Genomic DNA, 26,372 nt, shown 5'->3' on the forward strand with positions numbered 1-26,372 from the left:
GAAAATAGACACACATGCCTAACAGCAGACACAAGATAAATTCCCTGGCAAGCATTCAAAACACTCATGTAAAAACACATAAACACACACAGGCTGCAGCAGAAATGCAACAAAGCAAGAGACACACATACACACACCACTTACACAACTGCCACCATGTAACCCCTAATCACAACCCCAGAGCTTGGACATCAAATGAAGCAAGTTTTTAAAAAAAATCATCAGGAGTAATTAACGCATTTTCATATGCAAATGTGATTAATGCAAAACTACAAAGTCATTATGCAAATCGACTTTTCCTTGAGCCTCTGTACAAATATTCGCAGCTCAAATCAGGGATCAGTCTCGCCATCTTTCTTTTTTTATCTCTTACCCCTCTCCCTCTATCTCTCTCTCTCTTGGAGTAGAGATAATGCGTAAGTAGCATGTGAAGTTATTTCTAACTCACACAGTGTGTGTGTTTTCATGCGATGGGCCGGGGCTATGGCATTACGCCGCCTGCCTACTGATTACTGGCTGCTTGGCACTGGAGCGAGACAGGGAAGCCGGCGTACAGGGGAAGGTATGAATATGCAAAAGCCTGATTGCTTTTCATGATTAAAGCCTATTTAATATGGAAATGAGAGCAAGCCAGGTGATTAAAGGAGCATTGGGTGGTGGGGCAAAAAGAAAAAAAAAGATGGGGGAGAAATAGAGAGAGGGAAGAAAAGAAGACACCTTCAAATGCACACCGGTGGTGAAGTAGGGTTGGGCGATATGACGATATATATCATGCAGCGGCAGGAATGTGTCCAACTGCAACAGAGATTTTTCAATACTCTTTCTACCACGGTAGCTGTTTTCGTGTGATCTTGTGATTCTTGCACAATCTTGTGATTCTTATAAAGTTTTTGGATCTCGCGATCTAGTGATTTGCTAGTACATAACTTGATTTGAACCCCAAGCAAGAGGGCAGGATTTTTAAACCAATTTTCGTACAAGTTAAACACAGCCAATTTAGCGGGGTGCTAAACTAGAAGTAGCCCGCTCAACAGGCAGAGGTTTCTAATGTACTTGCTCTATGGGCCCATACTGTATGCGGAAGATCCAGTTTTTCATTAAGGTGACTACATGCATCTCTGAGCAACTTTCATAGTAATGAACAGGGTCCCACCTCCAACACTGTATCCACTTCTCTTTATACATCATGATGTAAACAAACAGAGTAAAGTTGTTATGACTGTTCTCAGGAACCTTAAATTTGACTACGTGTTGTTTTAACTGATTTTTTTAAGTGTTGTGGTGAGGCAGTTGTTTTTGTAACCAATGGAAGTTCCAAAAAATAAATTATTTATTAATTACATTAATTAATTAAATACAGTGTGGTTACTTTAAAACACTTTCTTAATTTAATTTGCAGTTACAATTACTGTCGTGATCTATACCGTTATAGGAGATTTTTGCCATATCGCCCAACCCTATGGCGAAGTGTGGAAACTGGGATGTGAGTTTTTGTGTGAACGCTGCAGACTTGACCTCATTGTGTGTAAAGGTAACTTGTTTTGTATGTTAAGGAAACCACCATGAGTCATTTCAGCTATAAAGAAAATCCCTTATTGCCCATTGGCTCAAGATTTCAACAGATCTTACACACGTTAATTTGCTCCCATGCACTTTCACACACTTTCACACCTTCCAAAGAAATATATACATGTAGGTGTGACAGTTTTAAAGTGGCGGGGATCTCATTTAGATTCTTTGATCGTAAATTCAAATCAGTATCGGTGTCACTCTTGTAAGTAGCTTCCCACCAAATGCAGAATTGTCAGCCTAATATGTCCACAAAAGTGACAGCGGGGAGATCGGAGGTGGCCGAAGAGATAAAGAGAGAGAGATGTTTGCTGTCGTTCACATCGTCTCATGAAATATTTACTGTGTGATCACTATACACAGTGTTTGTGAGTGTGAAAGAAAGAGACAGACAGAGAGAGAGAGAGAGAGGTTGTCATGATGTGACTTCGCCCTTATGTACTGGATGTCTTAAAGTGCTCCGAGGGGGCCCCAGCAGTCGTCCTGGGAGGGGGTTCAAAGCAGGGCCAGGGTCGCCTTAGCATGGTAACGCTCCCCTAGCGACAACCTCTCGCTTGCCTGGTGACATGCATCATTCTTCACAGACTTCGCACTCACATGCACAAATTCATACACGCACATATATTAACATACTCTGACAAAGCCCACACATATACACACAGAGTGCATGCATCAGCAAGAGAAACTCAAGGAAAAAAATAGGGCACAGAAGGGCCATTTTTCATCTACACCGTGTGTACGAGAGTGTGTGCGTGTGTGTGTTTGCACCTTTTGGGGTTGAATCTGCTAGCCTTGCAGCATGTTTGCAGTTTAAGCAAGCAGGCTGACAGACAAAGAGGCCAGACAGGATGTTATAAAACACAACCAGGTGAAAAAAAAACAATCCAGGAGAGGAGAGGGTTAAGGGTTATGCATACAGCACAAGCATTTCATGCACGCAAGAGTACATGAGGAGTACATGTGTGCAGGTGTGTGTTACGTTTGATGCATGAATTTTGTCGCCTGTGCTGCAAATATTTGTTCTGGCTGCAACGACACGTCCAGGAAAGTGTGGTGATATTTCCGTGTGTGTGCGTGTGTGTGTATTTCTGTGAGAGTGTGTGCTGCCAACACATTGGACTTAATTAGACCTAATAATGTAATCTAATTTGGTTGAAACTTGAGACTGCCTTGAGTGGCAATCTAATGTGTTGAACAAAGCTCTCCTCCTCTCTTTCATTTGGGGCTTCGAGTGCTTTCATGTCTTGTTCTCTTAGTGATAAGACTGTCTGTCTGTCTGAGTGACTCACTGACTGCCGCTCGCTCTAACAGGCTGAATCACACACTAACTCGAAATGTTTTGCCTCTGACCACCTAAAAGACAAACTGCCATATAAAATGCAGTGAGTGTTTTGCACTGCATAAGCTTCCAAATGAGTTCCATGCTTTTTTTCTGCTGCAATTTCGCTGTTTAACGCTCATTAAATTAACTGAAAATTAGATTTCTTTCTCAGAATTTCTCCAGAATGCAAAATGTTTTTGTTTCATTTTAAAACATTATCTTTGACATCCAGAACTGTGCTGTCACACATTGTTTGTGATCTCCTACGATATATTTCCCCTCACAAAAGACGGTGACCACACACAGCTGTTGGCCACACACAGAAACTGTGCATATGTGCTTCCAACTGTAGTGATGACAAAAGACGTGTACGCCAGCTTTGATTCTGAAATTAACACAATGTGTGCTCTGTGTCCTTAAAACCATCTAAAACATTTAAGGATGGGTTTTTTTAGATTTCACAGCCCAGCTAAATCTTGTGGAATACTGTGAATGTATGTGTGACATATAAAACTACAGTTGATATAGACTAAATTCAAAATTATCTCCTAACACACTAGGAAACTAAAGAATTTACCATTTTGAAACACTTTCTATGACACATATGTCAGTGCTTTATAACAGTACTTAATATACATTTTCTAATTACTTATATATATATGCTTCATAATTGCTGGTCACTCACTGACATTGTTTTTGCAAGCCTGGATTTGTAATGCATTATGGACATACCTAAAATTAGTCTTATCCCCTACCATAGCCCTATAATCACATTATAATGCATTACAACAGTGATTTTAGTGCATTACAACATACATTTTAATCTGTTTATAATGCATTATAACCACTTTGAGCCCGACCCCTATAACCACAATATAAAGTTATAAATATGTTTATAATAGTATTATAGACTGCAAAAACAATGTGAGTGAGTGCGCAGCAATTATGAAGTATCATGATACCTTATAAGTCATTATAAAATGCTTTATAATTTATTATAATTATTGTTTACATCATTACAAATGTTTATGAAAGCTTATAACGATAATTATGCGGTGCTAAATGCAGATTATAACACATATAAGGTGTGTTTATAATGCATTATTGGCATGTGACACTTGACACTATTTAAGTCCCTCCCTAACACAGTGGTTTAAGACACACTGTGGTGACCAGATTCTTTGTTAACTCTATAATCTTTTTACATGGAGCTCTGGCTGCTAACTTTTACAATACAGCCGTCTCCCTCCTCTAACCGAGTCCTTCTTAGTCTACTGGAGTCTGTGTAATCCTGGATAGCCTTCCCAGCTCTCGGGTGTGATGGTGACTGTCTCCTCTGATAACTTTGAACTGGTTTCCCTGCAGCGCTGGCAGTCTACAGGCCTCAGCCCCCCCTCCCACACCCACCCCACCCCCCCAACCCCACCACCTCCCCTCATAGCCAGATGAACGGCCTTGCTGCTTTATTAATCCCCTTCTCCTCACCACGCGCACAGATGAATTTTAATCAGCTTTCTTAACCTCTTTTTTTTCATATGCTGCAGGATTTCTTTACAAACGCTCACACACGTGATGTGAGCAAAAAACACACACACACACACACACACTGGGGGCGGCTCCTCTATCACCTTCTTCCTCGCCTTTCACAATTGGTTTCAGCTGAAGAAGTCCTTCAGGCCTGCCAGTGTGTGTTTGTTTGGTTGTTTAGTGTGTGTGATTTTGCGTGCATGTGTGTGTGAGTGTGTGTGTGTGTCTGTGATGTTTTACTTAGAACGGAGCAGAATAGACATACAGTGCGGCTCTCACTCACTCTAATGAAATCATCCCAGGCTACATTAATCCCTCCTGAAGGCCACTGTCAAAATAACAAGCAGCTGGGATTCTTTAAAGAGAGCTATCTGTCTTGGACAGGTGAGAGATGTGTGTGTGTGTATTTTGCACTTATATGTGTGTTTATTGCATCTATACTGACAAGAGAGCCCTATTCAAAACTTAGAATTGAGCTGCTTAGTGGTTCCTTTAACTGCATCCTCATTTAAATGTGTTCCAGTCTCCGTACCTCCTCTCTCTCGTTTGGGGCAGATCCCCCTCGCCGGCGTCAGGCTCCTCTCCAGATCCTCCTCGCTGCCGGGGGTCACCTGGATGCCCACCTCCACCGGAATGGACCCTCTCCCCAGCTCCAGTGGCCTGTCCCTGGGTGAGATGGAAATGCCTGTGATTCCACCAGCCTCCCCAGGCTTGGAGAAGGACCCCGGTCCGCCTCGGGGGCCCCGGCACAGACGGCGCTTGTGCTCGATGAAAACCAGGATATCACCCAGAGGGAAGTTGGTCTGGCACTGGCCACAGGTCAGCATGTCATGCTCCCCGGCGCCCAACCTCCGAGGGCTGGGGGTGGACGGCTCCGGAGATGGTGATCCCGCCCCTGAATCATGATTGGCCTCGGCTGCAAAAAATAGAAGAGAAGTTTTAAATAAAGCAAAAAAAAAAGAGAGACAGAGGCAGAGAAAAAATACACCGTGAGGTTTAGTTAATCCTGATAACATTACCTGATAAAAGCCATCTCTCCCAACCACACGAGATGATCATTACATTCACAACTGTGTCACTTTCATGGCATAAAACAGCGCTGCTGTAAAGCTACTTCGCCTAGACAAACACCTGCACAGCTTATCCAGGAGAGATCTGCGTGGGTGGTTACCCAGCACATACACTGTATATATATGTGTGTGTGTGTGTTTCTGTGTTTAAGTGTGTGGCCAGGAAGCTATTCATCTCACAGTGCAGGTTGGGTTTCCGGTGAGGGCCTTCGCCACACTGAGCTGTCATAGCTAGACGGCTGCCTTCACCACGTGGGAGCCCCAGCTTGTGCAGAACAAAGTGTAGCGTAGCGAAGGGCCACATCCACCAGCAGTGTGTGTGTGTTCGCTTGTGCGTGTGTGTGTGTTCGCTTGTGCGTGTGTGTGCGTTCATGTTATCACATAATAAGACAGAGAAAAGAAAAAAGAAAAAGATGTCTGAATGGAGCAGGTGAGTTCGAACATGGTATTCTCCACAGACAGAAAATCTATAAAGTCAAACCCGAGGTCCTGTTAAGAGAGTAAATCTCATTCTTCACAGATCTGACACGGTCATTAATAACCATTACACATTCTTCCCCGCCACCTCCCCTATGGCGTAGACTGAGTCCCTCGGCTTAACGTAAATCCCTCATGGACGACCTGCTTTTTTTTTAAACACTACCCTGATGTATGAAAATGTGTCCTCTTCTAAAAAGCCCGGAGGAAACCTGAAGCTCCAGAGACTCTAGGGGCGTCTGGCTGAGCGGGTACCCAGGGAGAGGTGTTGATGCCTGGGAGAGAAGCATAGCAACGCCTGCCCGTCTCTGCTGCTGCTCCTCCACTTCCCTCATATCCCTCCCCTTTTTTCTCCTCTCTTTCTCCAAACATGACACCCTAATAATTGCAAAGATTAGACAAAGAGGGTGTGTGCTGGTTTGTGTGTAGCTATCAGATCCTAAACTCTCTTATCACACATCTCAAACTGTCAGGGAGGCGTTGCTCCTCTAAATCCCAGTCATAACCGTTAAACTCGGGCAGAGTTCCGGCTGAATATTACACACAGTTTTACCCATTTTTTTAGTATTTCAAATATTTCTTTTCAACTATGATTCAACCCCCCACCCTCTACCCAACACCCACACACACACACACACACACACACACACGTTCCAGTCCACTCGCTTCGCCCTGGAGTGATGATCCGATGCCAAATATCTTTTCTCTAAATGGAGATGGGTTCCTGGATGCCTGCCAAATAATTTCCATCTCATAATCTTTGGCGGCAAAGAAGGAACACAAACACATATTTACCTACAGTTCACAGCTTGTGACCATGATTCACATGAAGCAATGTTCCAGAGTGTTCACACAAGCCTGTGCGCACGCATGCATGTGTGCATATGTGAAATGCATATAAGTAGGACTGTGCAGGAGAAAGCTCTGCTAACAATATGGCGCGCTCTCATTTCTGACGTTGAAAAACAAGACAGGTGGCTGAAGATCTTCATGTGTTGTAAATAAGGAAAAAAGACATGATGATAGACATTTGAACTTCATCGCTGACAAATAGGGTAAGGCCTGTTTGTTAGCCTATGGTTGACTAACACGGCCTGGGGGGAGAAGGCAGTAAATTTAGTAGGCGTTGGCACTGTCACTATGCCACTGGAATATCAGTCGGACATCTTCGAAAACACCGCACCCGCTCACCCGTCTATCCCGAGGCTCACCTGTGTGAGAAAAACCAGGTGCAAGAAACAACTGGAATGCTTGGAGGAAAAGGAAAAAAAAAACTCAACCGTGGACACAAACAGAGTGAAATGGAAACACACACACGAAAGAATAACACACTAATGTAGCCTATCATGGTGACAGACAGTGTCTAATTCCTCTGTATAAACTCCTATGTGAGAGGAACATGCTTGATAGGTAAGGGAGCATAGCAGACGCACTGTCAAACATGCCATCGTTGAGAAGGCGTGATGATAGCAATGAAACCCAGCTGTCTAACATGATACCACACATACTTTATTTCTCTCTCTTGGTCTCTCACACACAAGCTACATTCACCCAATGACAGTCCTGCTACTCTGCCTTATCAAGTGTGAGTTAAGTCAGGCAGCCTTAGAGCACCCCCTATCAGTTTGATGAGGAGAGAGTCAGTCAGTCACTCCACTGCTGCTGCTGCTGCTGCTGCTGCTGCCTGCACACTGCCACTGCACAATATGTACCAGATGGGAGACACAGCTGAAGACAATGGGCCTCTTTCACCAATATTTCCAGTTGTGCAAAAGGTCGAAAAATATATTCAAACGCGCAGACTAAAAAGCACTTAATGGAGAGGAGAGGGATTCTTTCATTTGCAGCTTTTTTTAATTACAAATATTAAAATGTTCGCCATATAGTTGGGTTAGAGTTGTAATATTAGTGTCAAAATCGGTCTATGACTAGAGCCCAACGGATATGAGATTTCTCAGACTGATACTGATTTAAGAGAAAATTCACACGATATGGCGGCTGATATAGTGAATTTTTTTAATTGAATGAAAATACATCTTTCTATGCACTAATTTTGCTCCAATCGTAATATGCAAAAGTACTCAAATGTCTTTATTTTACAATAATATATACACACAATGTATTACATTGTCAATCAGTTCTAGAAATAAAAACTGCGAAAATAAAGTAAAATCGAAATTAATGTAAATAAACATCAGTACTGTGTGTTCAGTATCAGTCAATTGCTGCCCATTTAAGTAAATAAAATGTGAAAAATAAATAAATAGCTAGCATTTCTAAATGACCCCCAAGCATTGTTTTTTGCATTATATATTGAGAAAAAAAAAGTTTTCATATTTGACAATATATACAATGATGGAGATATACCTACAGTGATATGTCAATCAGGATCTTTATATATGACATATATAGTATAGATATAGTTAATGTGGCACCCTCGTCTGTGTGTTTCACGGTAGTGGCCAGGTAAATCAGCTATGTAGGTAAAACATGCCGAGGTGCATGCATGTATACAAGGTCCTCTGACTTTATGTGCGGCTATAAATCCCACTTACCCCTAATTATTGTGTACGTCCTTATATGCTCTCATAAATGTTGTTTGCATTGTTGCCTGAGGTGAAGGTGAAAGCAAATTAAAATTTCCAACATGGTTTGACAAGTTCTTCTCTGCCCTGAGTCAAATGAAATGCTGAGAAAATGTAATTTTGTTGCATGCGAAACATTTGTTTTTATTTAATGATGTGAATTTGATGAGATCCTTCTAAGCGGCGTTAAACAAAAAACCGTGAAACTATTTTCCGTTGACCTTACACAACATTTTAATAGCAGCTGTGTTCTGCTGCTTAAGGCAGTTTGAAGGCCAGGGGCACTCGTATGACAGTCGACCATACTGTATGGGTTCAGACCTGTCTCTCTTTCTTTGTTTTCCCCTTCCATTTGCTCACACACACACACACACACACACACACACACACACACACATATATAAACCCCACAGGGAAAGTCGGGTAAGATTCACGCAGCCATTGAAAATAAATGACACCAGCAACGTTGCAGATGGTTGCAATCAAAAATTCAAACAACAAGCGGCCTCGCTTAGCCTATCCCTTTTTCTCGGCTGCGATTGCCAAGGAGAGCTGCAACAGTGTGTGTTGTGAAACGCCAGGCCTGTGTGTTTCATTATCTTATCACCATTTAATCTGTTGCAGTCTCATTTCTTATCATAAATCTTAGATTATCAGTCTGAAAGTGAACAAAATACAGCTCTGCAGCTGACTTGTCACTAAATCGCTATAAATGACATGCAAGCTATGAAGCATGACATTGGTGGATATAAATCAAATTTGCCAAACAACTTTAACGGATATAATAATAATAGTAAAAAAAAGAAGGAGCTTTATAGCGTTGCAAAAATTGATTAAATCTGTTTAGTAATATTGAAATATAGAAAAGGAAATCTGAGAACAAACTGCGATGGCTGCAGTAAATCTTCCATCGCTCTCCAATCATCTCCTGTGAGATTATCATCCGGTTACCACAAAGTGTGTGAATATTTACTGTGGTGTTGCAGTGCGTACCGTGGCTTTCTCCCCCAGCGTTTGACAGCCATATGGTGCGAATAAAGACGAAAACATTAACTGTTTCACAAGTAGCATGCCAATTGTAAGAGTAAACTGTTATCACGAGGCGTTTCCATGGCTGGATCCAGAAAACAATTCTCTGCATTAAGTCTGATGTTAAAAAAAATACCAGTTTCTAAACCAGGGAGGCCTGTCATACTAAGCACCTAATATATGAGTAATTCATATCATATTCATATCACTGGTTTCTTTGTCGTGGATGTGACTCCAAGCTGAATCATAGACTGAAACAGCCTGAGGGGGGTGTTTGCCTTTATGCATGTTTTTCTCAATAAAAAAAAGTATGAACTGTAAACTGAAAGTTAAATTAGACCGACTAGTGTATGCAGTTTGTGTAGTTATGCATTCTGAGGGTGATAAGATGTACAATGTGTCCACATGAGTGTGTGTTCTTTGGTGCATTGTGTGCATTCATTGCGGTTACAGTGCATCCCTCTTGACACCTGGCCTGGCAAGTACATCTCCAGAACACAGTCTTCCACTAAACGCCTGTCCAGAAATATGCTGATATTCAGGTTCTCTGAAGTTCCAACTAGAGTATGACCTATACGCTCATGGCTGCAGGGCATGAGGCTGTTACACCGGATAACCCCTGATCTGACATGTGGCTGATGTATGCTGGCACCCTTGCAGAAACTTAAGGAGATACCTTTGTGACAGCTGCAATCTCAACCTATTGAAAAATATTAAGCACAGACAATAAAATCCACTCATTTCTGAGACGCTGCCTGACAATAACGCTGCACATACATATGCAAAGCTCTCATTATATGTTGACTTAATCAAATTACAGTTCCCCCCCTTGAGCACTCCTCAGATCCTCCTCAGGTGTGATCCAGGTCCTCTGCAGACCCACCCAGCTTAAGGAAACAGCCTACAGCGCATGCAGCCTCCAGCCATTGAATGATAGGTACAGTAAATGCCTTCCGTCCATCACAGCTACAGATGAGTGTCATTATCAAGATATTTAAGTATGGTAAACATGGCTCAGGCGCTTTATGCAAATACAAGTGCACACTCTTGCACGCCACCATTGTCCACACAGAGAACAATTGGATAGAAATCATGTTTTTGCGCATTTGTTTAAGTCCAGTTTCGGCTTTGCATTTAATCTCCCTGATAGCATCAAAAAAAATACCTGCAGGTCCAGTCTGCCCTTAATCTTGCACTTGTGCCTCTCAGGTCACTGAGGCTAACAAACAGGAGGCATCATGTGAAAGAACAGGTAGGACAAGATTCAGGCCCTGCGTTTCAGCATCCTACTGCACTTGCTCTAATAACCACTCGAGCACAGCGCTGACCTCACGCATGATCAAGCTCAATATCAAACATTTCTGAGAATTTGCAAGTGAAGTTGCTGTTTGACACTTGAAAGTCTCCGCTGATAGGTCAGCGGCCATTTAAAGGCTCTGTGAAAGCAGTCATTAAAGAGCTCCAAGAACACATGCACCCTGGAGACATTGGAACAAGCTCAGAAAATTAAGAAATTTAAAGCAAATCTGTGACAACTAATTATCAGCCTAATTACATTTGTTCAGTTTGAATTTGCTGACTCTACTGCACAGCAGGTGCTGTGAGGTATATGTGGGAAAAAAAATTAAAAAGAAGAAAATGTGTTAAACAAAGTGACCTATGACTGGGAGGCAAATATTTAACAGTTAGTTCAAATTTGTCCCTAAAGACAAATGACAATGTGCAATAATTCATGCAGGTAAATGTTGAACAGGCACACACATGCCTGTGGTAATACTGCTAGAATTTTTTGCACAGGCATAAATGTATCCAGGGGTCTTAATGAACTGACAGGCAGTGAGTGTGACAGCACAGAGAATAAACTGTCAGATCAATATTCGAGCTGGATCAATATTTGTCATCTTTAAAATCTGCTGAGGGTGCAGCATACTTTCTCAATTAGAAAAAAACACTCCTTATAGCAAACATTTAGATTTCAGATTGCGATTTAAAATTACCGTAATTATTTCAAGCGAAGCCTCAAAAGGAGGACAAGTCAGAGACATGAGAGAGATAGAGACAAAGTGAATGGGGTAAGTGATTAGTCTAAATGCTAAATGTGTCGGGTGGGACGGAATGCGTCTAACCCTTTTCAACACAAAACAGATTGGCCAAAGATTACATCATGAACTTCTGCAATGAATTACTCAGATTAGGCCTCTATGAAATTGGATTTAGGCAAAGCAGAGCGCTGGGAGATGAAGGTTAGATTGATATAATTGATTTGAAATTGGATTATGAGACTTTTTAATCATATGCACCACAAAGAAAAAAAAATCCTGTTTCAGATTTAGTCTGCGCAATTTAATCACAATATTTGGTCACAGCTTTGTAAAGCTTCAAAGTTATGACCCTTCGATTGTGGAATACGTAAAAAAAATGTAAAAGTTCAGACTGACGTCCTTTGTGTGTGGTGTTTTCTTCTGAATTTATGTCAGTGCACACTTTTATTTTTTTCTATGATCTCCAAAGGTTATGAAGGGCAGAAAGGGCTTCATACGTCAAGAAAAGTCATTTTAAAACTGCGTGTGTGACAGAGAGTGAGACCGGAAGAGAAAGAGCCTTTACAAATTAAAAATAAATTTAAATTAAAGTACAAGTTACCTAAGTCACAAAACAAATAACTCGGTATGAAATGTGCATGGAAAACAGTGTGAGAAATAAATGAAACATTTAACAAAGTACACATTAATATGCCACATGTTGCAAAAATAATTGTGCTGTGATAAAATGTTGCATTACGCTGGCACGTGCGTGCACATGCAAACACACACACTCACACACACTTCACCAGACAGTCCCATTATAGATGTCATAAGATCATGTCTCGACCTAAAAGTCATCTAAAGCTGTAAAATACACATTTGAAATATCACAAAAATGTGTTGATAATTATGAATGGTCCAAAACTAATACAATTACTCTGTAAGTGAGTAAAACATTGAATACAGTTGTTTTTTTTCTTGTGTGTGCACAAGTGTTATCACGTTGTAAATTTATTTTCACAAATCACAGTTATTGTGGGTGATTGGCTCCCTTGTTAGGCGTATTTTTCAAAGATAAAAACAATGCATAAATCTTTATCTTGATACTTTTATTTTGTCCAAAAAGTCATAATTACTAATAATGATAAATCATTTAAAGTTACAAACCGAATCGTGTATGAAGTTAGGAGTGTTTGCAGGAATTAAACTCACCTCGTACTGTCTCCCTGTGCGTCAACGATAAGTGCTGCGGGTTCACCTGCTTGCGGCGGGACATTGCCCCGGCATTTACTCTGGCATCGCCCGGTGAACGGCACTTGGAGTCGGCTTGGACCGTGGTGTCGGTCCTCTCTGGCTCGCAGGTGACCAACTTTTCCCCCTCTCTTAATCCCCCCTCTACTATTCACAGTCTTCAGCTGCAACTTTAACGCGCGCTCGAAAGGTTGAGGAGTCGGGCAGGATGCAGTAAGGATGGAAGACCAGTTTGTCCAAAAAAAAAAAAATGTCCTGCAGCGTGTTCGTAACAGAAGCAACACCTTGATTGAGGAAGCCGAAGTGTAGTTTTTAGCAAGCAGTCTGCTACAGATGATCTGATATGTGCGCAGGTATGTTTTTGCAGTGACCTTTTGCAGATAAAAATCCCGGACTGGCCACCTCTGCAGCGACCGTGGTGACAGATGAAGTACGGAGCACTCCACTGGTGATGGGGTATTGGCTCCTTTCCCTTTTCCCTTTTCTTAGTTTTAATGATATGATTATATCATCTGGGGTCAAATGGCTGCTGTTTATTCTAGGATTCCCTACAGTCCTTCCATTTCAGCAGTGGTGCGCTAAAATGACCCTTTGGCACTGGCTCCTCCTGCGCGTTTTGGCATCGGTGCGCGGAACGGCAACTCTTGGCTCTGGTGGCAGAAGCCTCGTTGATTGAGAGAGAGAGAGAGAGAGAGAGAGAGAGAGAGAGAGAGGGCGAGCAGGCGGGCAGACAAGACACCTCCTCCTCCTTCTCGTCCAACAAGCAGAGGTCCAATGTTTCCCAGTTTCCTACAGTGTCGAGGCTACTTCTCGTTGACTCACACGATGAAAGCGGCTCTGTTTGGGAGGACCCCGCGTTTGTGTGCGCGCGTGTGTGTGTGTGTGTGTGCAGGCTATATGCAGCCTGTGTTTATGTGTGTGTGTCTGTGTGTGTGTGAGAGAGCGTGTGGGTGTGTGTGGTTGGGGTTGCCTCCATAGAGTGGGATAGGATTCAAGTTCAAGTGCGTCAGACACCACAGACGCGTGAAGGCAGCGGACAACACAACAGGCGGACACTGGAGGCAACTAGCGGCGGCTCCCCGGAGCTCAGCGCTGAGTGGACTCCGTGCAAAGTCATTAGCACTTATTAGTTATTTCAAAGGCAGAATCACCACCTCTAACAACTTCTCTTACTTCCCCTCTTTTTTTTTTTTTTTTGCTCTAATGGTCATTACAACCAAAACACCATGATGTCCAAAAGTCTTGTCATGTTTCCTTTTTCTTTCTGCCTTCTTACTGTGTGTTTTAATCACTTCACTGATTATAAGAACTCATTTTCCTCTCATATGATGCCAGCAAGGAAACTGGGCAACACTTTTTATGATGCCCATGTTATAAACATACGTATAATGCATTATAATATGCGTAGATCACTGTATAATAACAGTTTAAACACAGGTAACACATTATAAAAAAAATGTATAATGACTTATAAGCTCAAGCATGATGATATTTCATAATTGCTGGTCACTTCCATTGTTTTTGCCAGCTCATGTCTATAATGGATTACTTATAGTGTTATAATTTGCTAACTTTAAATAATTAAAGTTAAAAACATTCATAAATATTCATAATGCCTTATAACAGTAACCAAAGCACATTATAAAGCATTTTATAATGACTTATAAGTTCAAGTATCATAATTGCGGGTCACTCCCTCACTTTTTTTGCAAGGATCATAAGACATAATTCTCATAATTGCAATACATTATAATATTTGATTATAGGGTTAGGGTAAGGGGTTAGGCTAACTGTAACCCTATAACACAATATAAGTGTGTTCATAATGCATTATAGAAATGGGTTTGCAAAAACAATATCAGTGATTGACCAGCAATCATGAAGCATTATGATACTTGACCTTACATGTCATTTTAAAATAATTTATAATGTGTTCTGATTATTGTTATAAGGTATTATGAATATTTGTGAATGCTAATAACTAATTATAGAGTACAACAGGCAGATTATAACACATCAAAGGTATGTTTATTTTGCATTACGGGCATTACAGGGTGTCATATTACCCAGTTTCCCAGCAATTATGATTTATTATGATACTTGACCTTATAAGTCATTACAAAATGTTACCAATGTGTCATGAATATTTCTGAGTGCTTTAACTATGATGACACAGTGGTATAAGAAGTTTATAATGTTTATAATGCATTATAGACATAGACTTTATAGAAAGTGTTGCCAGAAATGGTTATAAAATGGCTGGAAAATAAGGACCATCCAGATTAAATAAACTATATCTTGGTTCAAAGGTCGCCTTTAATTTAGATAATAAATACTTTTATATTGTCGTGGCAATCTATGCTAAATGATCTAATAAAGCCATTGCACATGATCAATATAAATATAGAACACCTATTTCTACACATTGAATCAGAGAGGGAGGGAAGAAAACAGCAGGCTGCATCTTTGTTGTTAAGATAATTTAAACATGTTGTGAGGCAACAGTACCCTCTGTTGGCACAGACAGGACACTTTACAGACCAAATTAGAGGACGATACCTTAACACTGCTTTACTTTATTCTTATTTTTAGAATGAAGCCTTCTTAATTTGCCATTTATACAATTCAGAATGTAAGAGAGTCCTTGAAGAGTGGATCAGGTTCACTCAGAGGCAATTAATGGCACTAATGGGCAATCATTCCGCACATAACTCACTGTATTCATTTAGATCAGTGTATGCACAGATAAGTGCTTTGTACAGGCTATGGCTCAGCTGAGAACACACTCAAGTTTCTTTTTTTCCACTATACCATATAATTCAACCTGCTCCGTGCTATAATTTAGTTGAAATACATTGTTGAATAAAAATATAAAGCCTAATACGACCATTTAAAGTTGACACTATTTCCTCGCCGATCAGCAGGGAAGTGTGCAGCTATAGCAATGCATTTTATAGTCAGCCATTAATAAAACATGGTGGGCAATTTTAAGAGCATTAGAAGTTTGATTGCTTCAGGGCAGGCCTAGGGGACTTTCAGGACAGTAATTATTTATATAAATGAAATGTCATCTCAGCTCTGGCTCAAGTCGACATAACCTCAGCAGACTCCACATGGAAACACTACAGCACAACAGCTATCTTTCACAGATAGGACGAGCATGTTGTCAAGCATATTGCTTTGACTGGAGCGCATAAATTCAGTATGTGATATTACATGAAATGTCTTTTGCATCGGGCCAAGAGAGCAACAGCAAGTGGCGGACACATTGGATGCTGAAGGAAAACATTATCCTGAGTTCACACACTCTTCTTGCTATCCCTGCTGGCTGCGAGCAGCTCCTTGATCCTTACCCATGGGTTTCTCAATAATACATCAATGTCTCCATTATAGCTTGTATCTGCTGGCTGCGGGCAAAGGCAGTTTAAGCTGAGCTGCACAGGGCCAATATACCACAAATACCCTGCTTGTGGACACAGGAAAGGTTTTAAGTCCAAAGTGTTGCCTCTGAGGAGACATGCATCTCGTGTGGTTAAGTGCTACCACTGCGTCGGAGATACCTGAACGCACCGCGGGGCGAGACAAGGGATGCTGAAATGAAAGTTTTGTCCAAGTAACAAGAGACATTATGTTGACATTTTCCCCCAAAATGACCCAGGATTTAAGAAAAATCCAGGCACTCATAATTTATGTTAAATCATAAAAATGAGCCCAGGGATGAAGTTTAAGTGCACATGAGTGGACAATGCAACTTAACTGGCTCTGATTCCAGGTCACAACCTTTGTCACATCCTTTTATCTTCTATTTTTCATGCCTCTCTCTCGTCTGTTTACCCTCTAAAAAATACCAAAATTGCATTGTCTTGAAATAGATTTTAAAAAGAATATTTAACATAATACTGAACAAAAAAGGATTAAGTGTTGAGGTTAAGTAGCTGCTATTTTGATTTGTTTAACCACAACAGGACTGGCATAAACAATGAGAAGTCCACTCCAAGACAGCTCATGGTAATATGAATATTGCTCTGGGATTTGCTTATAGTCGGTGCTTCATTATGCAATGTTTAATATTAATAAAGAAAGTACAAGTATATATTATTCATAAGCTGATTTACTGTGGTTGGTGCATGTGTGTGTGTGGACTTGAGTGACAGATTGAGATGCTCCCTTGCTACGGGCAATACAACTCGACAAGGCTCTTACTTTTCTACAGGACACATCCTGACAATTTCTCCCACAGTTAAGAGGATTTGTCCGAGCACGGGGTGAATATATAATGCATGCACATTCCAAATTTTAATTTGGATGAAGTAAATGATTCAATGCTGGCTTTTCTCAGAAGTGAGGCTCGGAGGGGGAATGAAGAGGGCACAGGATGTTACTTGTAGTCTTCTCTTAGGCTGGAACATTTGAAGCAAACAAAGACAGTGATGATTACCATGAGTTCTTGTTCCAATCAAGTTTTTAAAAAGGAAGTGAGTGAAGGGAGAACATTTTTATTTTTATTTTTTTAAATAGCATAAATTGTAACCATTAAATCCATGTTTTTAAATGATTAATGCACTGTATTGCTACTTTTCTATTCCAAAGGTGCTTCTCTGTTTCTGTATCCCATAGCCAACGCCTATATGCATATAAAGGATAATGATGATTTAGACTTGACATGTGTAGAAAAACAAATTATTATGCCCGTTTTAGACAACTTAAAGTTAAATTCATGGTCACCACTGGTTGTAACATGTCAACTGTAACTCGTAAAAATGAGCAATGTTTGTGGTGTTCCATATGTTAATACTTCTGTCTCATTCTCATTTACTATTGCACCGTGCACACAGAAATTATTAGACAGACAGATTTATTAAATATATACGGATAAAATATGTTTATAACCCTCAAAAGACAAAGGGAAATGCTTCCATTTATATACAGTATGTATAAGTATTCAAAGAGTGAATGAAATGTGCTCCAGTCCAGAAACTTTAACTCTTTTACCATGGACCTTACATTATTCTAAAAAAGTACACCTCTCTCATATAAAAAAACATACATATTTTGTGGCTGATTTAGACGTCTTTTTAGTGCTTGTCTGTTAATGCTATCATTCTCTAACAATAATGACAATAATGTGTTTCTATATATCATTATATTAATTTATTAATTTATATGGCTACCTGCTCAAACCATCTGGTTGCACTGCAGCTCTGCAGCCTCCGTTAAAACAGGTAGGCCATCTGGCATAATCCAGCATGAAGGAAACCAAGTTATTATTTCAAAGTGTTCATAGTATGTGTGTAAATGTTTGTGTGTGTGATTTAAAGCCTTGTTTAAAATAGTATTTTTAAAGACATTGTTCTGATTGTTCAATTGAGTCACCTGGTCAAACTGCATGTGTCAAAAACCCAATCCTGTCTGCCTGAGTCCAAATGTAATTCATTGTCTCCCTCTAGTGGATATTATTAGGAGTAACATATTTTCATAATACACGAAAACATAGATCCACCACATGTATACCTCGTTTATAGCATTATAGGAATGATTATTAAAGCGTCGAATAAATAAATGCATCCAGCAGAGGAGATGTGAAAGTAAAATTTAACCACAGCACACGTGTTCACATTTCATGCGTCATGACGTCACCCAACAGTAACCGACGTACACCATAATGGCGGTGCCCTTGTTACAATGGGGACTGTTGTGAATCACTTGTTAGCCAACTTCTTGTGAATAACTGCGGATTATTCACACAGCTGTCTGTTTTGGGTGTTTTTTTCCGACGGCTACATGTTAAAGGTAAGAGTCGCGTTTTTATTACAAACTGAAGGACATCAATTGAGGCGTATTTAAGTAGTTTTGACGGGCTCCTGCTGCTAGCTTCAGCGGCGTTAAGACCTCGAGTAAAGCAAGTCTGCTAGCAGAAGCTAACAGCAAAGAGCATCACCTGGTTGGTTAGCGCTAATTGTCAACTGTCTTTCTACAAAGTTTAATTAATCTTAGCCTGTCCGTGTATCCAAGTGATCTTACCGGTGTGCTGCTTGGTCTACATAAAACCGACGGATGCTCACTGATTGATGGGCAACGTTATTTGTTAGCATTAGCTCAGCCAACTCCTAGTCCTCATTAGCGCCATAGACATGTATACATGTTTATATGTCTAAGGTTAGCGCTAGCTCGGCTAACATGATTGAACGCTAACGAGCAGCTAACAGCTCCGTTATGCTAATTCGGGGGGATTCATCTGCTTGGTTTTTGATATCCATATTATTGTGTTTATTATGACACATACTTAATGTTCATCTGTATGTGTAGCAATAGCTGTAATCTCTGAATGAATGGGATGGGGGGTGCCTTATGAAACATTACGTTCCCGTCATCTTTTTCTATTTTTTTTTTTTTTTTTTGAACCAAGTATTTATTGGTGCTTTTTCTACTTTTGTACATCGATGATTTACAATCAGTTAGCAGCTAAGCTAGCAGTAGTTTAGAAATTAGGTTGCAGAATTAACTTTGAGTTAACCTACCAAACGACTTGAGAAAATTAAAGTTTTGGGGCGGTGAGTGAATCAAATGTACTAGCCGCTTGCATGTTTTACCAGCATTTGGCTGGTAAATGGTGCTAGAGGTGAGTCCCGTTAGTAACCTCTATAGAAACTGGACTTGAGGAAAATGCAATTTAGCAAAATATGACCAATTCCTCCTCCATAATTCACAGATTACTCTATCAGTCTTGACTATCAGTAAAGGGGTTGTGAGCTAATTACATCCATTGTTTATACAGTGTATCTAGTCGCAGTTAACAAAAGTACACATTTAAAGATCAGTAGCTCAAGTTTAAAAGCTGATACATGTCGCTAAAACCCAACTATGCTCTCGATAGTCCAAACTTAAAGAGGGGAAAACTGATTCTGACAGTGAAATACATTTTGGCCTGATATTCCTGGTATCTTAAATGTTGAGACTATTAAATTAGTCTGTCTGCCAAATACACCAGCACTGCTTGTATTCAGGGAAAGTTTCTAATCTTGTCTTTAGCACTAATGGCTTCTAAATTATGTCTATAACTGCAGTCTTGTTTATGCTTTGTATTTGGCAGTCCAGTGCAGCGGGACCATCCACCGTTGCCTCTCCTCAGTCAATGAAGGAATTCAAGGAGAACTTTTCGGGCCAAGCAATTCTGGACCACATCAAGCCATGTTGGTACTGGGACAAGAAGGATTTAGCCCACACCCCCTCTCAGTCTGAAGGCCTGGACCCTGGCACAGAGGCTCGTTATCGGAGAGAGGGAGCACGCTTCATTTTTGACGTGGGGACCAGACTTGGCCTGTATCCTTGCTTGATGCATTTGAATCGCTAACTTGTTTCAGTTTGTCCTGGAGGAAATTATAAAATTATTATTACCATAAAACTAAAATACTGTGTCCTGGTAAGCTGTAAATTCTTTGCTTTTCCTCCCCACTTCTACAGGAGGTGCATTAATATTTTATTGTAAAAATGTTTGTGAACAGAAAGCAACAACAAGTAACTGTAGCTGATGATCATAACTGCACAGTCAAAGTAAATGGTTTTGTTAAAATGTATTTAACATAACTGCGGAAGAACTTTGCAATTACTGAGTGGTTTCCATGATATCCTTGACTATCATCACATCAGACACTATGACACACTGGCAACTGGCATCATATATTTCCACCGTTTCTACATGTTTCATTCCTTCAAGCAGTTTCCCAGATATGTAAGTTCAAGTACTGGTTATCCTTATTTTTTCCCCATTCCTTGAAATGGACTAATAGTATTGGATTAATGTTGTGATTTATGTTTCATCAGGTGACAGGTGCTTGCTGTCTTTTCCTAGCGGGGAAAGTGGAAGAAACCCCAAAGAAGTGTAAAGACATCATCAAAACAGCCCGCAGCTTACTGAATGATGTGCAGTTTGCCCAGTTTGGAGATGATCCAAAGGTGCAGGTTCTGTTATTTTTTCCTCTGCGCTTGACACACTTTGCCTGTTTACACTGGCCATTGTAAGTGTCACAGAGTGCAGAAAAGAAATGAATAGTCTTAATTCTTTGTAAAAGCCCTGACATGTTGCTCTAGAAGCAAAAAATATGAAGGAAAAATTTCTGCAACCTAATTTCTACTAATCTGCAAACATTATAATCGTATGCAGTAAGATTCTGGGACTTATGGACTTATGGGACATGTGGTACTTTTCATGTATTGAGTGCAAGGGGTTACTAAGTACACACTGGGACTGGGGCAGGTCTCCATCTTGGCAAGCTCATGAAAATTTAGATGAAATTTAAAGGTCAGAAAAGGACATGGGGCGCACACTAATTTGTTTTCCCAAAATTAAGAAAATAATGGTGTGATTGACCTTCACCTGAAATCTCACCCCAATTATTTCTCACTCACAATGGCATACATTTAAAAAAACAACACACTAATTAAGATTTCATTGTTTGGTTGTTTGATTAGGACACATTTCCCCTACTTCCTATATTGGGATGAACCATTCTTACTAACATTTATTATAATCTATTTATATGGTATGCATATATCAGTTGTGTTTTTATATTGTAATCCATGCAAGTGTACTGCAGGGCAGCCAACACATGTTAACATACAGTGTTTTACAAAATAATTCAATCTGATCCAAAATGGTGCAGAGCCTCAGAAGTGTTAACTTTAACATGGTACAAGATGCAGTGATGCAACTTTAAAGTTGCTAGTAAGAAATTGTGGATGTGATGTAAAATCTTGAGAAATGTCAGCATGTAAGGGATTGAAAAACAATGTCTGGTTTCCTAGGGAGTGAATAAACCTAAAGTTTCCCTGCTTGGGTCTGTAGTGTTCTCACTAACAGAGGTATCCATGTTTCTTTCACCAGGAAGAGGTGATGGTGTTGGAGAGAATTTTGCTGCAGACTATTAAGTTTGACCTGCAGGTGGAGCACCCTTACATGTTCCTGCTGCGCTATGTCAAGCAGCTCAAAGGTGAGATGGGATAAGTATGATCCACAGAGAGTGATACTAACAACTCTGTCTGGAAAACTTATGGATCTTTTTCTTTTTGTTGAAGGTGAGAAGAATAAAGTGTGCAAGGTGCTGCAAATGGCATGGACCTTTGTTAATGACAGGTGAGCAGTTGGAAAGTAACCTCTCTTTGTATTACAAAGATTTACTAAGTAGTGCAATGCACATATTTATAGCTATTTATATATGGTATATATGGTATGGTATATACCATTTAACCTGGTGGCTGGTAACTGTGCATCAATGAATAGGAACATCACAAACACAGGCTTTCTTTTTATGGCATGTTTTTTCTTATTCTTCAATCCAGGTATTTCTGCACAGTTGTCAATAAAGATTAGGCCACGCTAATATTACTATTACAATATTTGTAGAATAAGATTCCAGTGGTGTCTATGTTTCTTAATCATTTCATCCAAACACTCACACGAAATGTCGTAAAGCCCGAAAGTCAAATTTTACTTCAAATAATTCCCAAAATTAAACTGCAAAGTCTCAGCTCAAACCCAGCTAGGGCCCTGTGTTCCATGTCATCATCTTCTCTTCTCTGTAACCATATGTCCCCTGTCCCTGGCAGCCTGTGCACCATGCTGTCTCTGCAGTGGGAACCAGAGATTATCGCAGTAGCGGTCATGTACCTGGCCGGTCGTCTCTGTAAGTTTGACATCCAGGAGTGGACCGCCAAGCAGTCATCACGCCGCTGGTGGGAGCAGTTTGTGCAAGACGTCCCAGTTGAGCTGCTTGAAGGTACTCATCGTGACACTTCCCAGTTCTTTTATATTTGTTTCAACTTGTTTTCCGATTTGTCTCAACAAAAACACATCTTTGTCTTTCAGACATTTGCCATCAGATCCTGGATCTGTACTCGCAGGGAAACAAGCCCATCCCTCAGCAGATACAGGAGAAGGAGAGGGCAGCCCCTCAGGCCCCCATTCCTCCAATCCCACAGGGACTTCCACCTGCCCCCACCCCTCCTCCCCCACCACCAAAGAAGACTTCACCTCAAGGAGGCAGCCCTCCACGCCAGCTCAAACGCTCACATGTGAGTGTTGGAGTTCCTGTTGTTGCAGGGGAATCCTACTTGGGGTCAACCACTTTTTGAAGCATTAAACTTTGTTTTGTTTACATGTTTCACCCCTCTGTAGAATGCTGTCACTAAATATTTTGTGTGTATAACAAAATAACATCTTATTCGGTGTGAGGTGAAATACTGTACTGTAAATATTAATGTTATCATTTACAGTATACAGTACATACAGTGATATTTTCTGTTTTTTGCAGATATAAGGTACTAGAAAAACGTATAAAAGCAGCTTGAGAAACATTAAGAATTTGAATTAAAATTTGGGGAAGTTGTAGGAACCCCGTACTATATGCTTGACTTGCATCATCTTTGGTGTAAAACCAAGGCCAGTGGAAGTCCCCTGATATAGAGTTTTGAATTTATTTAAAATGTCGAACAGATTCTACAAGTTGTGTATACTTAATGTGTCAACACTCAACATAGCCATGAAGTGACTATGGATACTTTTTAATGTTTTTTTGTTTTTTTCAGCCATCCCCAAAAGATGAACCAAAGGCTCCAGGTAAGAATTTTATTAACTGTTAACCCCACAACCTGACAGGTCTGAAAACTGTTGTCTTTTGAATAGTTGCCAAAAATACACCAAATATCACAGACTGTAGAATCTGTTACATTACCTTGAACAGATCATGTCTGAAGAACACTTGTGCATTAAAAATAAATGGAAAGCCCACATTTTTTATATTTCGCCAAAATCACTTTATTCTACATGTAAAATGTTGCCCATTAACAATTTGCAGATCCTGTAAGAAAACATTAAATGTCTGCACTCTTAAAATAATTGAGAAGCCAGGATTTATTTTGCTCACACAAACAGTCATGTGACAAAATGAACTGAAGTGAACTGCAGGTTGTTTACACAGAGCAAAGAAGAAGTAGAGGCTGTAAATATTTTAATGTAGATCATTTGGAACCCCATTTTACATGTTGTTTTCATTGAGGTGCAGGAGTTAAACATTGCACCAAACGACAAAGGAGCAAAAAAAAAACCTCCACCTTGAAACTGCTTGGGGCTCAGAGGGTTAAACCCTCATGCTGGCAGAATTCAACTCGTGTGTTTAAAACGGTTGACGTATTGTAAACTTCTATTCTTCTACTGAAATACCTCCAAGAAGTTTGCTAATTAACGTGACATTCATAAAGTCTTGGCAAGATTAGAAAAATACTGTAGATTCTAAGTGACTGGGATTAGTGTTTCCCTGACAGCTTTTAGGATTTTACAAGTATTCAAGCCTACAACAAGGCTCCTTAATGCATTCACTGAATGTAAAAAAGCCTTTGCATCATAATGACCGGTCTGTTTAATTCACAGAACAAGTTGGATCAAAGATTCCCCGACTGGAGAGCCCCATGCCCCCTCTGCCTACATCACAGCCTCCCCCAGGTAAGACTGACTGTTTACCGCCTTCCTTAGGTCTAATTTGAGAAGAAGTTAAAATGATTTGGAGTGTATATATATGCTGGCATCCTCTCAACCCCCCGCTGTCTGTTTGCGTGTGCCATCAAGGTCCATAATGAGCAGCCAAGACCCCCTGCCTGAGACTGAAGCTTAGAAAGCAACCCAAAGTCTTTAGTCCTCTCAGTCTGCTTACATAACCAGCAACTCGTCTGGACATTATGTTTCCCAACACACGCATACTCGTAACCTCTCCCAGACCAATCTGATTAGTGCTTGAGCCTGATAATGAGACCTCCTATGTGGCTGAAGCCTGGCAGTCTTGGTCTAGCTGTGTGATCACAGTCTGGGAATGGAGAGGTTATTTGAGATCATAGGGGAATGAGTAGCCTCGTGGTTTGTACACAGAAGATGATGCCAAATTCTTAACAAGTTGTTTTGTTTCTGTCATTTCCTGTCCTTCACCAGACCGCAAAGCCCCGGCTCCAGCACCTCCCGCCGAAGCAGAGCCATTAAACGAAACCGCTCCTCCTCCGCCACACGCTCCACCTCCACATCAGCCCCCTCCCCTGCCCCATCGCCCTCCTCCACCTCCGCCCTCCAACTACATCATGTCCACCACCAGCTCTTACATGTCCGGAGAAGGCTACCAGAGCTTGCAGTCCATGATGAAGACAGAAGGTCCATCCTACGCACCGATGCCGCCAAGCTACGCACCCCCAATACCGCCATATCACCCCCACGTTTACCCGCCTGCGGCACCACCTCCAGGCCCACCGCCTCCCCCTTCCAACTACCCGCCACCCAACTTGGCGCCGACGTATCCACCACCAGGCTACAACAGCTACCCTCCGCCTCCACGCATGCCCCCGGGCCACGTACCCCCTCCGGTTATAGGTCTCCCTCCGACTGGGTATCCTCCTCCACCCCCTGTGCCCCCAGGACAGTCACAGGTGCCCCTGCCCCCTCCGCCTGGCATGCCTATGAATCATGGCGGGTGGATGAGATGAGAGTGAAACAGTCTATGAACTGAAAGCGTGCAGAGCCACAGCTGGAGATGGAAACAACCAGGAACTTGTGTTATTCAGCTGGTACAGACAGACAGTTGTTCACCTCCAGTATTACTTTCGTTGATGAGGTTTTTTTTAATGAAGGCTTAACAACAAATCGACTTGAAAGGAAAAGCTAAATCTGGACAGTTTTGTTATGAGAACTGAGTGGCTTCCACATGTACCTGATGGTACTTTATCTAGCTTCAGGATCTTGTAACAAATACTGCCCACTTGTTCTGGAGATGTACCAGGAAATATTAGCACCCAGAATTTAGTTTTGTCACACATGTTCATTAATTTACTGTTGGGTGATGAAATGTTTTTACTTTACCTTTGAGTGGAACAAAGGTTAACTCTTATATTTCCTTCTATATTCTATCACCCTGATTGTGTGTTTTGTTTTTCCTGCTTTTCCAGTCGTACCAGTGTCTCCTTTTCCCTGCAATCTGTTTACTTTTCTCAACAATCTCATTGTTTTGCTGAGATAAACAGCATAATAAAATCTTGATGGTTGTACATGCAGTAGTTTAATATAAAACACACACAGATGTTCATGAGTATACAGTTTGTTCAGACATGCTGTAAATCCTTTTTGTCATATTACTTTCTATTCTGTGAAAACACTGGGGTCATGTTGGAAGATGTTTCTGCTGCAACTATCGAACTGTCACGCTTAATTTCCTGTCCCATTATTTTTAGTGAAGCTGCACACTGCATTACATGATCTAGCTACAACAGAAACTCTGTCATCAAACCAACCACGTCTAACACTGGACAGTCTAAGGTATATTTGTACATATCTCTTCTTTACAATTAGGCATTTCTTTTGAGAGTTTCTATCCATACGTGCCTTAGTCAGGCTTCTCTTTTCTGTATCCTGCACGCAGCTTTGGTTTTGTGTCTGAGTGGCACTTAAGACAATAAAGACCTGCTTTTCGTACTTTGAACCGGGTACCATGTT

General features: G+C 40.8%; 2 protein-coding genes across 2 annotated transcripts in view; one reads left to right on the forward strand and one right to left on the reverse strand.

Moving 5' to 3' along the window:
- Window positions 1–12,878, reverse strand: part of bcl11bb (BCL11 transcription factor B b) — a 30,832-nt gene extending 17,954 nt beyond the window's left edge. The window contains exons 1-2 of the mRNA XM_059356360.1: window positions 12,815–12,878; window positions 4,950–5,333 (exon numbers count right to left, since the gene is read on the reverse strand). Of these exons, the coding sequence (XP_059212343.1) occupies window positions 4,950–5,333; window positions 12,815–12,878 (448 nt within the window). The remainder of the gene's footprint in view (window positions 1–4,949; window positions 5,334–12,814) is intronic.
- Window positions 12,879–18,493: 5,615 nt separating this feature from the next.
- ccnk (cyclin K) lies at window positions 18,494–26,358 on the forward strand. Its single transcript, XM_059357189.1, has 11 exons — window positions 18,494–18,643; window positions 19,944–20,173; window positions 20,501–20,582; window positions 20,675–20,806; window positions 21,735–21,840; window positions 21,926–21,983; window positions 22,457–22,626; window positions 22,716–22,921; window positions 23,435–23,465; window positions 24,276–24,347; window positions 24,828–26,358. Exons 1-11 carry the CDS (start codon window positions 18,635–18,637, stop codon window positions 25,367–25,369), a joined length of 1,638 nt encoding a protein of 545 aa, XP_059213172.1. The 5' UTR covers window positions 18,494–18,634; the 3' UTR covers window positions 25,370–26,358.
- Window positions 26,359–26,372: the final 14 nt, after the last annotated feature.

Source organism: Centropristis striata, chromosome 18 (assembly GCF_030273125.1).
Source record: "Centropristis striata isolate RG_2023a ecotype Rhode Island chromosome 18, C.striata_1.0, whole genome shotgun sequence".
In the NCBI taxonomy this organism is placed as follows: Eukaryota; Metazoa; Chordata; class Actinopteri; order Perciformes; family Serranidae; genus Centropristis; species Centropristis striata.